Genomic DNA, 15,349 nt, shown 5'->3' on the forward strand with positions numbered 1-15,349 from the left:
GGATAGACCAAAGGGGAGGGCCTTGTACTGGTATGCCCAGCCCTCAAAAGCAAACTGAAGGAAGGGTCTGTGTCAAGGAAGGACCAAGACATGGAAGTACGCATCCTTCTTGTCTATCGCTGCAAACCAATGTTGATGCCGGACACTCGTTAAAATGCGATTTTGCATCTTGAAGGGGAGTCTGTGCAAAGCCCGGTTCAGAACTCTCAGGTACAGAATTGGCCGCAACCCACCACCTTTTTAGGGGAATTTACAGGGGGCTGTAAAACCCCTTCCTAATCTTGGCTGGAGGAACAGGCTCTATCACGTCCTTCCGTAGGAGGGACGCGATAGACGCTGATCTTCGCAACAGTGTTCTCGCCTTTCACCATAGTGAAGCGGACGCCGTTGAACCTGGGTGGGCGCCTGGCCAACTGAATCATGTAGCCGAGTCGGAGAGTCCTGATCAGCCATCGCGATGGTTGGGGAGCAAGTGCCATGCCCCCAAGCTCAGAGAGAGGAGGACGAGGGAACAGCCATGTTGGACGTACTGGCGGGCGGAGCCTCGTGATGGGGCAGAGCCTGAGATGCCACTTGTGGCCGTGCCGAGTCCAGGGACATCAAAGAACTAAAAAAAAAAAGGTTAGTGGGTGCTACAAAGAAGGATAGAATGTCTTTGTCTATTACTATTATTTCTATTTGCCATAGTTAACCCATTAAAGTATAACTTTAGTTCTTTTGTTCTGCTATTTATCAGAATAATTTGTCAAGAAATGCTGATAAGTATAAGAGAATAATAACTGAAAAATCTTATTATTAAATGATGCTGACATATTTGAATATATAAAAAATAAGAGACATGAGAAATGAAAAGGTAGTGTATTTTACACTACATCCTTTTAATAATCAATTATTTCAAAACACAAGAAAATATATTTGTTTGAATTTTCATTGTGTCTCTTTACTACTTTATTCTGTTTAAACTTTTACTTGCTTTTCTGTTAGTTTATAGGCCTAAAGTTGATTTATGTTGTTTAATTAGATAGAAAGGAAGTTCTCCTGAGAGAGCAAGGAAAGGGAGAAATGAATCATTAGACAGTTATTCGACTTCAGGTAGGTGTTGTAAATGTATAGCTCCGCTCGAACAGAAGTCTAAAGTAAGATATACTGAATGTAAAGAGAGTGTCAGGAAAAGAAATGCAAAGTTTGTGTTTTATTAAAGATTAGATTTGAAATGGTAGCCTACAGAGGGGAAAAGAGAGTAGGTTCTACAGTTTTTGATGTATGTTGGAAAGTAGGGGATGATAGAAGTAGATTGAAAGTTCTGGAAATGGTTTTCTTTAAAATGGTTTAAGATGGGAAAGTTTGAAATTAACCTTTGGAGATGTTTTGTGAGAAAAGCAGTTACTGTAATGAATTAATAATTACTCAATGTAACAAAAGTAGGAGACCCGCTGAAAACATATTTCCATTTATATATCCTGGGACAATGAATTGAATCAACAGATTTAAACGATTATACTGTTTAACGTACAAATGTCTTGAGTAAGACAAAAAAAAGGTCCAGAGATTTCAATGCAGCTCAACGGTGTATTCATCAGAGCTTTGATTAAATGGTGATGCCATGTGATATTTGTTACATTTCCCATCGCTACTTAAGATGAACCAATCACAGTCATTTATGATTACAGGTTTTATTACAACATTTACAGGAATTGTGAATTTTCTTTTAAACATGCGTCACTTTAACTATTTTAAACGTCAGTTAAATGTGAAATTGTTGAAACGTTCGTTGATGAAGCTCGCTCTGAGTGGGAGTTCGTCTCTGACGTCATCGTCGTCGTCATCATCATCATCATCATCATCATGGCTGCGTCCTCGTGCTGTGCATGTGCGTGAACAGATGAAACACGGAAGAGCTGCACGTAAGATTTCTCTTTAATTACACTATGAATGATTCCTAATAGTGCACATGTTACATGTAAACAGGGCAGTAATATGAATGTAGTAGATGTTATGTTTGGTCATAAAGCTCATGACAGCATTCAACACTTCGATATCAACTTGTCAGTGTCTCGCGATACAGTAAGAAAGAACGCTACAATTACCATGTTTTTAACACAGTATTATTATAGTTATACCGTGGTATACTTTGCATCGTGTAGATAACATGGTACATGAATATGGTGACCGTTCAGTATCAGTATCAGTCACAGTCACTGTACAGGCTTTATTTTATATTGCAATATAAAACAACATTTACAAACAGAGAACAATAAACAAAATGTACCTGAAGGGTTAAAAAAAAAAAAAAAAGACAAAGCAACTTGTATTATTTTGGCAAGTAGTTTCACTGCACAGTTTGTTTAATGACACTCATTTCTTGTCATCATCATCTCATTCAGGAGAAGATGAAGATTAAAAAGTCACATGGAAAGAAGCCGTTCGTTTCTTCTAAAAGAGGCATTGTGGTGAAGGGCAAATGGAAGGCGGTGAATGTGGATCCCAGTCTGTTCTCTGATGATGGCGGTCTGGAGGGTCTCGTGTGTTTTGAAGAACTCACTGATTATTCCCTCGTGGAGCCCGAGAAGACCATCACTGAAGACGAGAGTGTGAAGGACAGAAAGAAGAGGAAAGCCACAGAACATCATGAGAGAAAGAAGAAACTCAAGAAAGATGAAACCTCTCCTAATGTGTCCACTGCTGATCAGACCATAGCAGAAGATGATGAGATGTTACTGGAGGCTCCTGCTGATCAGACACCTGAAACACCACCACAAACATCACAGAAGAAAGACAAGAAGAAGCGCAGGAAGAAGAAAAAGAGCTCTAAAGAAGCTGCTGAAGTGGTCGCTCCGTCCAGGAAGAAGACGAAGAACTGGACGACTGCAGCTGTTGCAGATGCAGGGCAGCAGAGCGCAGATGTGTCTGCATGGAAAGATCTGTTTGTTCCTGCAGATGTTTTAAAAGCTCTCAGTAAACTCGGCTTTTCTGCACCGACTCCGATTCAAGCGCTCGCGCTGCCGCCGGCCATCAGAGATCATCTGGACGTTCTGGGAGCGGCAGAGACCGGTGAGAGATGATTCAATTCACATTCACGACCTTCTCATTGATCTCAAAACATTCATTTCATTAATGAACCATTCAGACCAGTTTGTGAACCATTGTTAGCAAGTTTTACTCCACATGAGAGCAGTGTAATATTAAATGGTGTTTTATTCAGAGTAAAACTGACCAAAATTAATGAACATGACATTATGAAAAATTAAGAACATTTTCGTCAGAAGACAAAAATAATGACGAAATTGAATAAGACTGTAAAAATAAACACAAGTGCAATGTATTCAGCCAATGACATCATTTTGTAAAGCACAAATAGAAACTTGTTATTTATTTTATGACTTTGTTAGGCCTGGCAAACAGTGTTAGAATTCCCTGATATTTCCGTGTTTTACACAACCAGGTTGTTGATAGTGAGATGCATCACTATATTCTGATGTTTTGTACTCTTGCAGGAAGTGGAAAGACTTTATGTTTTGGGATTCCGATGATCCACATGATTCTGGAATGGAGGGAAAAGTGTGAGAGGAAGGATGATTGCGGCGCACATGTGGAGAGCGATTACCTGCCCGCAGCCATCGAGCAAACAGACACCTGCGATCAGACGAGTCGTGTGACGCACACTAACACTGAGGTCGTGCAGGAGGAGAGCGGCGAGACTGAGCGATCGCATGTTCCAGATGAAGATGAGTGTGATGATGATGATGATGATGATGGAGTGAAGGATGTTAAACGCAAGGAAACGCCATTGCTCGGCCTCGTTCTCACCCCGACCAGAGAACTTGCCGTTCAGGTCAAACATCACATTGATGCTGTCGCTCAGTTCACAGGTCAGTTTATATTCTAATCTGATATATCTATTTTTAATTCATAATCTCTAATGTTGTAATTAAATTATCTCTGAGTTTTGATTGTAAGGTATATTTTAAATCAGGTATTAAAACGGCCATTGTTGTTGGTGGGATGGCGCCTCAGAAACAGAAGAGGATGTTGCTGCGGAGACCGGAGATCGTCATAGCAACACCAGGACGCCTGTGGGAGATGATAAAAGAGGAACACCCGCATCTGCAGAACCTGCGACAGCTCCGGTAACGTTACTGTGATCATGTGATGCATTTAACCTGCAGTGATCATACAGACATGCATCTGATGATCAAAAAACTGGTTCTGATTCCTCCTTCCGGTTCCTTAACTATTCTAAGTACTTTTGAGGAAGATATATTTGAAAATAGGGAGTGCAGTTCTTGTTACCAAATAATGAGGTGATTTCGGATAACAACAGATTCTTGCAAATGGACTTCTAAATAAGATATACTGTATATATGTCTCTGTGTGCACAAAATATTTAAATGAAAATATATGAAAGGTGAAAATATTTCTGGTTTGAAGATGTTTATGTTGTTGTCGGCGTCTAAAGATGTCTGGTTGTGGATGAAGCGGACCGTATGGTGGAGCGAGGTCACTTCGCTGAGCTTGAGAATCTTCTGGAGATGTTGAACACCTCTCAGTTCAACCCGAAGAGACAGACGTTTGTGTTTTCTGCCACGCTGACGATGGTTCACAGTCTGCCGATGCGTCTGGAGCAGAAGAAGAGCAAGAGGAAAGAGCAGCGCAGCAAACTGCAGCTCCTCATGGAGAAAGTGGGAATTAAAGACAAACCGAAGATCATCGACCTGACGCGCAGAGAAGCCACCGTAGAAACGCTGACAGAGACGAGGATCAACTGCACGAAGGAAGAGAAGGATCTGTATCTGTATTACTTCCTGCTGCAGTATCCCGGCCGCACGATGGTGTTCGCTAACAGCATCGACTGCATCAAGAGACTCAACGCGCTGCTGCTGATCCTCGACTGCGACCCGCTGCCGCTGCACGCTAACATGCACCAGAAACAACGGCTGAAGAACCTCGAACGCTTCGCTGAGAAAGACAGGTACAAATGATTCAATTTCACTTTCAGAAATCATTTCAATCAATTGTGACTTTTAGTCCTGCGACATGTCCTGCTCCAACATCCTGTTTCAATAGGGAAACCGGGAACGCACCAATACCAATGTTTCTCTTCCGATTCCAATACCTGAACTCTCAGTATGGGCCGATACGATATCCCGATCTGATACCAGTGTTGTTGTTTTCTTAATGGCACTTTTGTGATTCTTTTATGACATTTTTGGATCTTGACGGTAACGGCCAAGAGGGCGCATTAAATAAAGCATTCAGCACCATTATATTATTGCAAAGAACATTCTTGGCTGTTAAAAAGAGCATTTCATTTTCAACTAATGTGCATAAAATAAATAAATACAAAGTGTTAGTCGGTCCTAAAATGAGGGGAAACGCTTCAATAGACTGTTCACATGGTGTTACATTTGCACTGATTCTCCAGACTCAAGCTTCATAATAACAGTGAAATGGCACATTGGGTTTGATTCAGGACAGTTGCATGTAGAGGAGCAATATTCAGATAACTGATAGTTCCAGAATCAGCAAAACCGATATATCAGTCGACCTCTAGTAAATATGAATGAAGACATGCCGCAGTGCTACTCATATCCACCATTGAATTCTGCTGCTTGGAATAACCTAGAAGCGTGATTGCCTGTGAAGTTATGAGTGTTTAATCTATTTCATCTATGTGTCATGATGTCTTTAAAAGAGTGTTTATCCACTAACTCATCACTCCTCTGGCAGTTGTATTCTGCTCACTACAGATGTCGCCGCTCGAGGGCTCGATATTCCCAACGTTCAGCACGTCATTCACTATCAGGTATGACAGGAGATCTCCGTCATATCAGTTACCATGTGTGTCACACCAGCGCTGATTTCACAGACTCTCTGTTTCTCGCTGGTTCAGGTTCCTCGCACATCTGAGACATACGTGCACCGCAGCGGTCGAACAGCTCGCGCCACGAAAGAGGGACTCAGTCTTCTGCTGATCGGACCTGATGACCTCATGAACTTCAAGAAGATCTGCAGAACTCTGGAGAAAGATGAGGATCTGCCTGTGTTTCCTGTTCAGACCAAATGCATGATGGCCATTAAAGTACGCTCAACCGTAGCTTGAGAATACCCCCGCTGTGATTCATCATTCACTGTAAAATGCACACATTTTATGACTAATACAGCATGTTTTAACTACTTGAAAATAAAAACATCATGGAGTCCCACATGAGTTCAGAATTATGTGCTTGTTGTTTATCCTGAAGCTTTCACACGTTCTGATTGTTTCGACAGGAGCGAGTGAATTTGGCCCGCAAGATTGAGAAAATGGAATATTTCAACAGTCGAGAGAAGCAGCACAATTCATGGGTTCGGCAAGCATCTGAAGCGATGGACATCGACGTGGACGATGATTTGCTGTTGGGTGTGACATTTATCAAGCGTCATGAGCTGTTTTTAAAATAAATTCAACTTGCCACCAAACTCACATTTAGTTTGTGTTTTACAGGAGGTGGAAAAGACGAGTATGATGAGAGAGAGCAGCAGAAATTAATGAAAATCCTGAAGAAACAACTCAAACACCTGATCTCACAGCCTGTGTTTAGAAACGAGATGAAGACAAAATACCCCACTCAGATGGGTAAACTACAGCTGCCTCAACTACCCATCAGCACAGCGGACACGGCGTTAACGAGTGTGATTAATCACAGACAAACAATCAAACACAAGCGGTAACCGCCGTCTAATAGAAACGAGATTGTGATGTTGTTAAAGTTCCTTTCTTTGAGCTGGACTGTAAAAATGTGTTTTCTCAGAGTAGAAACCGATATGTTTGCTTCGATATGATTTGAGTTCTTCCTGCATGTTTCCTCTGAAATACAAGCAGACCGCTGACATCTCTGCAGACGTGTCTTCATGTAACTCATGTAATTACGTTACGTCATGTGTTACAGTTTATTACTACACATGTTTTATTTGATTTGTTCTTGTAGACTGATGATAAAAGCCCTGCAGGAAAACTTTCACTGACCGTTGATGGTCATCTGTGGAAACTCTTTCTGTTCCAGTTCAACATTTCTAATGAACCCTGACCTGACTGACTTTACAATGTGTTATGAACTTCATTAAACTTTCTCTCTGTAAAGGACTGGTTTTATCATCTTTTAAATGTATTATTTTCTAGAGTGTTAATAAGTTACAATGGTAACACTTTACAATAAGACTGCATTTGTTAATATTACTTAACATGAACTAACAATGAATTACATTTATAGCATTTATTGAGATTAATGTTAATTCCAACATACAACTAAGTTTAAAAAAATGTATTCGTATATATGTTAACATTGTGCACTCTGAACTAACAATGAACTATAGTATGTTTATTAACTAACTTTAACAAAGATTAATAAATGCTATAAATATTATATATTGTTTGTTGTAAATTCATGATAATTAATAAATTATAAGGTTTCATCAGTTAGCATTAAAGTGTTACCGTTACAGTAAATAACTGTTAAAATCATAAAACTTGATAAAATGTCAATTCTCATTAGAGCTCTTGTCATATTGATGTTGACTGTGTAATATTGTCAATATATATTCTAGTGATTCAGTTATATGTGATGTTTCTCACACGTCAGTTAATGGTACAAACATAACATGACAGAATATTATTTCTTTAGTCACAGTAAACAATTGCAAAGTGTTTCTAAAAATATAAGCTGGAAGAAATATTTTTAGAAGCAGTCAATTTATTACTTTGTGTAAACTGAACAAAATGAGCTTAGGCAGATTAATTTGTTGACTTAGACACTGAAATAATTGCTTAAAGAAACTTTGGAATTTAATCTACATATAAATGTTTTTATTTCCTCAAATGTTTCCTCAACTTGCCTGAACGATCTATTGTCTTATTGCACAATGGATTTACAAGTGTCCAGCATTCATGGCAGTCAAGTTAAATAATGTAGTTATTACGCAACAGTTCTGGTCCTCTGATCTGATTGGACGAGAGGTGTCACGTGAGTGCTGCTGATATCTCAGAACAGCAGCAGTCAGACCCTTCACTCTTTCTATCACTCCGCTTGTGTTTGCCGCTGATGCGTCTCTTCATTTATCCATGTGACATTAAAGATTTGAGCCAGCAAGTGGCAACAAAAGACATTTTTGTGTGTTATGAGCGAGTTGAGCTAACGTTCATTTGAGTCGCGCTGTCAGTCAGTGAACGGTTCTTTAAAGTAATCACATTTGTCTCTCCATGATCGTTCGGATTACTACTACACAACAGCTGGGATATAAAGTTAAACTAACAGTGTCAGAGAGAGACTCACAGACAGAGTTATCACACATTAACTACCGGAGTTTATGCACTGGAGCAGATGTAATCCTTCAACATGGCGAAAGAGAGAGACAACCAAATACTCAAGATCTCGCTCAGATGGCTATTTTATACATAGAGAATATAGGATGCATATAATCAATATGTAATTATGTTTATTAAACTAACACGAGGCCGAATCCTGCTTCTACAGCTATAACATTTCTGTTCATCTCTGCTTGAGAGTCGCGACAGACGCAATTAATCGCACATAATCTCTCAAACACTCATTTCTCCAATTGCTTGTTAGAAACAGCCCAAGTTACTGGTTCTAAAGTGATGTTTGAGTTAGTGATGGAGGCTTGTGCACATCTTTTGAAGGAGCAACAGCTGATCCTGATGTGTTGCGTAAGAAAGTAGTTCCATACAGTCATTAGTTTTCCCATTTTTGATTTGCTTGTTTGTTCATTGACCTGTCGAATATAAGCAGTATCACACATGCAGGACGGATGTGATTACCAGCGGTTCTGATGTAGGGCCGTACAGCACGATTGCAAGTGTGCTTTATTACTTTATTATTAAAGTCTTTTATGTTTGATGATTTTATTTAAACTGCTGCTGTTGTTATTATTGTAACTTTTTTCTTTCCAATTTTTTTTAAACAAATATTTAGTGTACATTTCTAACATTGTGCTTTGTATATTATATTACCTGGAATCTGTTTGAAAGAAATCAGTTACTGTAGCTGCGATGAGGCTTTTAACACAGCTGATGAGAGAGTGACAGAACATTGGGCCTGTTTCTCTCTTCTTACTGCTGTTATCAGCGCTCTGTGTGAAAGCGTTATCGTTGTGTTTTTCTTTCGCTGTCAGAGCAAATGAGTAAGCAAACACTAATTCTGCTGTGGAGCCTCATTCACCGTCATTCAAGTTTATCCAATGACGACTTCCTCTTCATGGAGTGATCCTTTCATCTGTGCTTCCTCAACACTTTAATGCCTGACATTTTTGTGCTTTTTATTTTGTTAAAGCGTGAAGAAGTATTCCTCACTGCAGATGTTGTTTGTTAAACTTTGGGGACAGAACATTATCCTGCCCTCCGCCTCCTGACGTCTGGCCCCGTTTTTCTGCCCTGGAACGGACTTTTATACGGTGAAAACAGGCAAAACCGTTCGAGAATGAACAGAAAACAAATATTTTAAGTCATGTGGCAGTCTGGCTCAATGCGAGATCGATTATTAGAAGATTCAGTTCCCCAGTCCACAAGAGATCATTGAGGCGTGTTGAACACACTCAGGGTTTCAGAGGACATTCAGGTTGACGAAACCTCAAACAGCCAAACAGATTTATTCTGGTTCTTCGATCAAACGTTCTCTGTCAAGAGATTGAGTTCACGATTAACCCTGAAGCACTTGCACCTGAGTGAATGATATTTGCCATGAACAGACACTGTGTGAAGCTTGTAGAGTCGACTGACTTCTCACCAGAAATTCAGTGTAATTTACATCTGCTGAAGATCAAGAAAACATGATAAACATAGAAAGAATCGACACATAATGAAGCTTACACAGCTGCTGCCACAGAAGAGGAATACATCACTGAATATAAAGCGTAACTGAATATAGATTCTCAATAACAATATATTTATCTAAATTAGAAAAGATTTAATATTAATTTCAATTAAAAGCATAATTGCAAGCCATGTCACTGTGTGATAGAGTATAATGTAAGAGTGTATTTGCTCAGGATAAATGTGTTTTAAAGTGTGAGAATCAGCATCACGCCGTGCATACACGTCCAGTATGTAAAGAAACTCAATAACACATGTTTTCTAAATGAATGTAATATATACATTTCCCTGTGAAGCATGCTTTAATGGGTCATCATAACAAGATGTTAATATTTATATAAAGTATGTCTTACACACAAGGGATGAGAATGTTAACTCTCATTATTTGTAATTTCAAGAGAAAAAGGGGTTCATTTAGGGATTTTTTAAGATATTTTTGTCTTCTGGGTTTTAAATTATCATTGGATCTACGTCAGATTGTGATTTACTGGGTTTTTAGGCTTTTCATTAATGTTGTGCACTAACCCTTTTCCAGTTCTGGATTTTAACACCCGTGCAGACTTCTAGAAATGCAGATATTTAAAAATTTATCTTTTCATTTTTTCACATTTATTTTATGTTTTTATATTCATAATTTTAATCAGATTATTTCTGATAATGTAATGTTTTGTGTAAGTGCATTAATTGCATGTAAATGCGTCTTTCTGTTGTATGTCCGCGTGTGCAGTGTGAAGTTGACATTATACTAATTCATCTGAACTGTGTTTAATGTGTGTAAAGTCTTCAACACTTGATTCTCACTTTCCTTACAAACACCTACTGAAGCTCCTCCCCCTTTTAGCCCAACATTTAAACAGAAAGTGAAAGTTCAGATCGTCGGAGCTTTTACAAATAGGGAAATGGATTCTCTCTCTGTGGAAGATCTTTCTTGTCCCGTGTGCTGTGAAATCTTCAAGGTTCCTGTTCTTCTGTCGTGTAGTCACAGTTTCTGTAAAGAGTGTCTTCAACAGTTCTGGAAAACGTATCGGTTACCTAACGTAACCTCGGTTCTCTCTAGATGAGGGAACGAGTATTGCGTAAGCTAGCTTACGCTACGGGATAGATTCATCTTTTCTGAGATATTGAAGCCAAAAAATTATCCTTAATTTTTGTATCCATTGTCAACGCAGTGTGGCAGCTGCAGACCTTGAGCGGGCTAGCTAGCGAGCTCATAGGTTGCTCTGCGGCAACTGCTGCAGCCTATAGACGAGCTTGGGCGAACTCGCATCCAATGAGAGGCGTCCGCGCGCTCACTGCAACAAAGCCCGCCAAAATGGCCGTGACTAGAGTGCATATAAGCGTAGTTCGTAGGCTGGAACCCTGGTTTTCATTGACTGAAGCGTAAAAGTCGCCGTGGCGCGAAGCACGGCCGGCTACGCAATACTCGTTCCTCATCTAGAGAGAACCGAGGTTACGTTAGGTAACCGATACGTTCTCTTCACGAGAGGTTCTCTCGTATTGCGTAAGCTAGCTTACGCTCACGGAACCCATTGTCAACGCCGTGCGCTCAAGCATCCACTGTATGAGCCCCAGGGAATTAAGGGGGACCCGGGAGCCCTTATGAGTGGGGAAATAATATTTGGCCGGCAAGAATGCGGGTCATTGATTGTGTAATACATAAGCACATAGTGGGAAGGAACGACAGAGCGCGGTGCCGGTCTGTGTGGAATGTGTCCCATCAGTGCAGCTCACCAGGGAGCTGTAGCGTATTAAACCGCTAGTAGTTTTGCCTGCAGAGCGGGCACTTCCATATTGTAAAATCTGACAAAGGTGGAGGGGAAGTCCATCCCGCTGCCACACATATGTCGTGAATGGAAATCCCGCTGGACCATGCCCACGAGGATGCCATGCCTCTAGTGGAGTGAGCCCTAATGCCCAACGGGCATGGCAGGTCTTTTGACGCGTATGCAGCAGCAATAGCGTCCACTATCCATCTAGATAGTGTCTGTTTCGAGGCGGCGAGACCTTTGGTGCGCCCTCGAACGAAACGAAAGCTGCTCAGAGCGCCTGAAAGCGGCGAGCGCGCAGTATACAATCTCAGTGCTCTGACCGGGCAAAGGAGATTGGCGTCGCGTTCAGCTATCGGTGCTGGCAGCGCCGATAGGGAAATTACCTGTGCTCTGAAAGGAGTACCGATCACCTTGGGAACATAGCCGTGTCTAGGCTTTAAAATGACCTTGGAGTCACTTGGTCCAAACTCAAGACATGCAGCTGACAGACAGCGCGTGAAGGTCTCCCACACGCTTGACTGATGACAGGGCAGTCAGAAAAACGGTTTTGAGTGAAAGGTATTTCAAATCCATGAATTGAAGTGGTTCGAAAGGGGGCTTTCGTAGTTTCGAGAACTATAGAAAGATCCCAGATAGGAACCGATGGGGGCGCGGGGGTTCATCCTTCTAGCTCCCTGAGGAAGCGGATGACCAGCTCGCTTTTACCCCATGACTGGCCGTGCAGGGGTTCAGCTGAACGCCGCAACGGCCGCCACATACACTTTGAGCGTGGATGGGGATCTGCCCTTATCCAGCAGCTCTTGTAGAAATACGAGCAGCGACGACACCCCACATGTCCGCGGGTCCAGGTCTCGGTCGGTGCACCATTTTGAGAACACAGACCATTTTGACGCATAGAGTCTTCTCGTGGAAGGGGCTCTAGCGTGTATGATGGTGTTTATTACTCCTTCTGGCAGAGCGACGGGTAGTCGTTGATCACCCACGCATGCAGCCCAGCTCTGGGTGGGGATGCCAGATTGTGCCGCGAGCTTGAGAGAGGAAATCTGCTCTCACTGGGATGGGCCACGGCGCTGTCAGTGACAGCTGCGTAAGCTCCGGGAACCATGTCTGATTCTCCCAACGTGGGGCTATGAGGAGCACCAAGTGACGCGCTTCCCTGATCCTCTGCATTACCTGTGGCAATAGCGAGACGGGAGGGAAGGCGTAAAGCGGGCGCCTGGGCCAGTCCTGGGCCAGCTGCGTCCTCGCTCGAGAAAAATATTGGGCAGTGAGAGTTCTCTTTGGACGCAAAGAGGTCTATCTCCGCTCTGCCGAATAGGTGCCATAACGTCTGGACTGTTTGAGCGTGCAGGGACCATTCCCCTGGGGGAATATTGTCTCTGGACAGTCTGTCCGGGCCGTCGTTCAGGTGGCCTGGCACGCGCGTCGCCCTCAGCGAGCGCAGGTGGCACTGGGACCAACTCAGTATGCGTTTCGTCAGATGGAAGAGGTTCCTGGATCTGACACCGCCCTGACGGTTTAGGTAGGATACCACAGATCTGTTGTCCGAACGGACCAGGACGTGGTGACCCTGAATGACCGGGAGAAAGCGACGCAGCCGCACTCGACCGCTATCATTTCCAGACAATTTATGTGAAGGAGCTTTCCTGAACTGACCATAGGCCGAAAACCGGAGAGCTCTCGCAGACCGCGCCCCAACCCGTGTTGGACGCCGCCTGTCGAGATGACTTTTCGGGCGAGATACAGCTCCCATTGTCACTCCCCGCTGATACCATTCGGCCACTGTCCAGGGCTGCAGAGCTGAAATACAGGTCTGAGTCACCTTGATGGGCTGGCGGCCTGTGGCCCAAGCCTGGCGAGACGCCGGGTGTTTAGCCAATGCTGAAGCGGGCGATGTGCAGTAAACCCAGCTGAAGTACTGCTGCGGCTGAGGCCATGTAGCCTAGCACTCTCTGAAATTTCTTCAGAGGTGTGAGGCTGTTCATCTGAAATGACGCTGCTAGTCGCTGCACACGGCACGCACGCTGTGTAGATAAGCGAGCCGCCATTGCCACTGAGTCTAGTTCTATTCCAAGGAAGGAAATTGCCTGACTGGGCTGTAGTGAGCTCTTGGTCCAATTGACTGCAAGGCCCAAACTGTTCAGATGACTGAGGAGAACTGTCCTGTGAGACAGAAGCTCCGTATGTGATTGTGCCAAAATCAGCCAATCGTCCAAATAGTTCAGAATTCGCAAACCCTGACTCCGCAGGGGTGCGAGCGCCAGCGTCCATGCACTTCGTGAAAGTACGGGTGCTAAGGACAGGCCGAACGGAAGGACGTGTATTGATAAACCTGGCCGTCGAGGCGAATCTCAAGAATGGCCTGTGACGGGATTTATCTGAATCTGAAAGTATGCATTTTTCAGATCGAGAGAAATAAACCAGTCCCCTGGCACATTACGCGCGAGGAGTTTGCTGGTTGTAAGCATTTTGAACGGTCTTTTTGCAAGCGCTTTGTTCAAAACCCTGAGATCTAATATTGGTCTGAGGCCGCCGTCTTTCTTGGGGACAAGAAAATAACGGCTGTAAAACCCAGACTCGCTCAGGGGAGGCGGCACTCTCTCTATGGCCCTTTTGCACAGAAGGTTTGCTATTTCTGAACGAAGCATGCAAGCTGCTTCCGTGTTCAAAGTAGTTTCGAGCTGCGCTCTGAAGCAAGGAGGACGGCGATCGAACTTTAGCAAATATCCCTGTTTTATTGTGCTTAACACCCATTCGGATATCCCTGGAATATCTTCCCACGCTTTGAAGCGTAATGTTAGAGGGTGAATGGCCAAATCGCTCTGATTGCGCGCACAGCAGCTGAACAGAATGTGTGAGCCGCTTACTGTGCTTATGCTGGACTGCTCGCAGACAGCATGGACAGGCTGTTCTGTAAGTGACTTCCCGATTGAGGTGAATGGGGAAAGAGTCACGTCTGTTAAGTGATGCGCAAGCATAGCCACGGGCCTTACATACAGAGAAGTGTTTGCTGGCCGTGTGACAGAGCGGGCAGAGAATGGGCGCGCGCACGTATTCGTGAGCGCATTTATTGACTCTAACACTCGAGTGGTTCGTAACCGCTTTTGAGTGTGCTCTGATGGGGACACGGAACGTGTAATGCTTGTGTGTAGAGGTGAACACTAGATTGTGGGCACATTTTCTACACATAAGGCTGGTCGTGTGACAGAGCGGCCAGAGAATGGGCGCGCGCATGGATTCGTGGGTGCGTTTATTAACCCTAACACTCGAGTGGGTCATAACCGCTTTATGTGAGTGTGCTCTGATAGGGACACGGGACGTGTAATGCTTGTGTGTAGGGGTGAACACTGAATTGTGGGCACATTTTCTACACATAAGGCTTTATTTTGGGTCGCCGTGGAAACTCGTGCAGGAGGCTGGTCACGTGGGCGGCCTGCAGAGGAGCTAAGCGACGAGGCAGAAAGAGATTCATGGCTTGGGCTTCGAGAAACGGTCAACAATGCCACTCACCGCAGAACCGAAGAGACCGGACAGAGAGAGCGGCGCGTAGTGCATTCAGCTTCTCCCAAGTCGGCTAGTCAGATCTGAAACAGCCTCTGTCTGTAAGACGGCCATGGAATGCAGAGCAGATGCGGCTTGGCCGGCGGCGGTATAGGCGCGGCCAACACAGGCGAAAGTAGTTCTGCAGGCCTTAGACGGGAGCACCAGCTTAGAC

General features: G+C 43.4%; 2 protein-coding genes across 2 annotated transcripts in view; both read left to right on the plus strand.

Moving 5' to 3' along the window:
* Window positions 1–1,824: 1,824 nt before the first annotated feature.
* ddx24 (DEAD (Asp-Glu-Ala-Asp) box helicase 24) lies at window positions 1,825–7,319 on the plus strand. The gene is made up of 9 exons (XM_052145709.1): window positions 1,825–1,904; window positions 2,385–3,051; window positions 3,495–3,869; window positions 3,974–4,127; window positions 4,457–4,969; window positions 5,728–5,803; window positions 5,891–6,079; window positions 6,271–6,400; window positions 6,485–7,319. Exons 2-9 carry the CDS (start codon window positions 2,391–2,393, stop codon window positions 6,709–6,711), a joined length of 2,325 nt encoding a protein of 774 aa, XP_052001669.1. The 5' UTR covers window positions 1,825–1,904; window positions 2,385–2,390; the 3' UTR covers window positions 6,712–7,319.
* Window positions 7,320–10,764: 3,445 nt separating this feature from the next.
* The window catches only part of LOC127657068 (nuclear factor 7, brain-like), an 18,591-nt gene continuing 14,006 nt past the window's right edge, over window positions 10,765–15,349 (plus strand). Inside the window, exon 1 of the mRNA XM_052145711.1 lies at window positions 10,765–10,892. Within this exon, the coding sequence (XP_052001671.1) occupies window positions 10,765–10,892 (128 nt within the window). The remainder of the gene's footprint in view (window positions 10,893–15,349) is intronic.

The sequence above is a fragment of the Xyrauchen texanus genome, chromosome 16 (assembly GCF_025860055.1).
Source record: "Xyrauchen texanus isolate HMW12.3.18 chromosome 16, RBS_HiC_50CHRs, whole genome shotgun sequence".
Lineage (NCBI taxonomy): Eukaryota > Metazoa > Chordata > Actinopteri > Cypriniformes > Catostomidae > Xyrauchen > Xyrauchen texanus.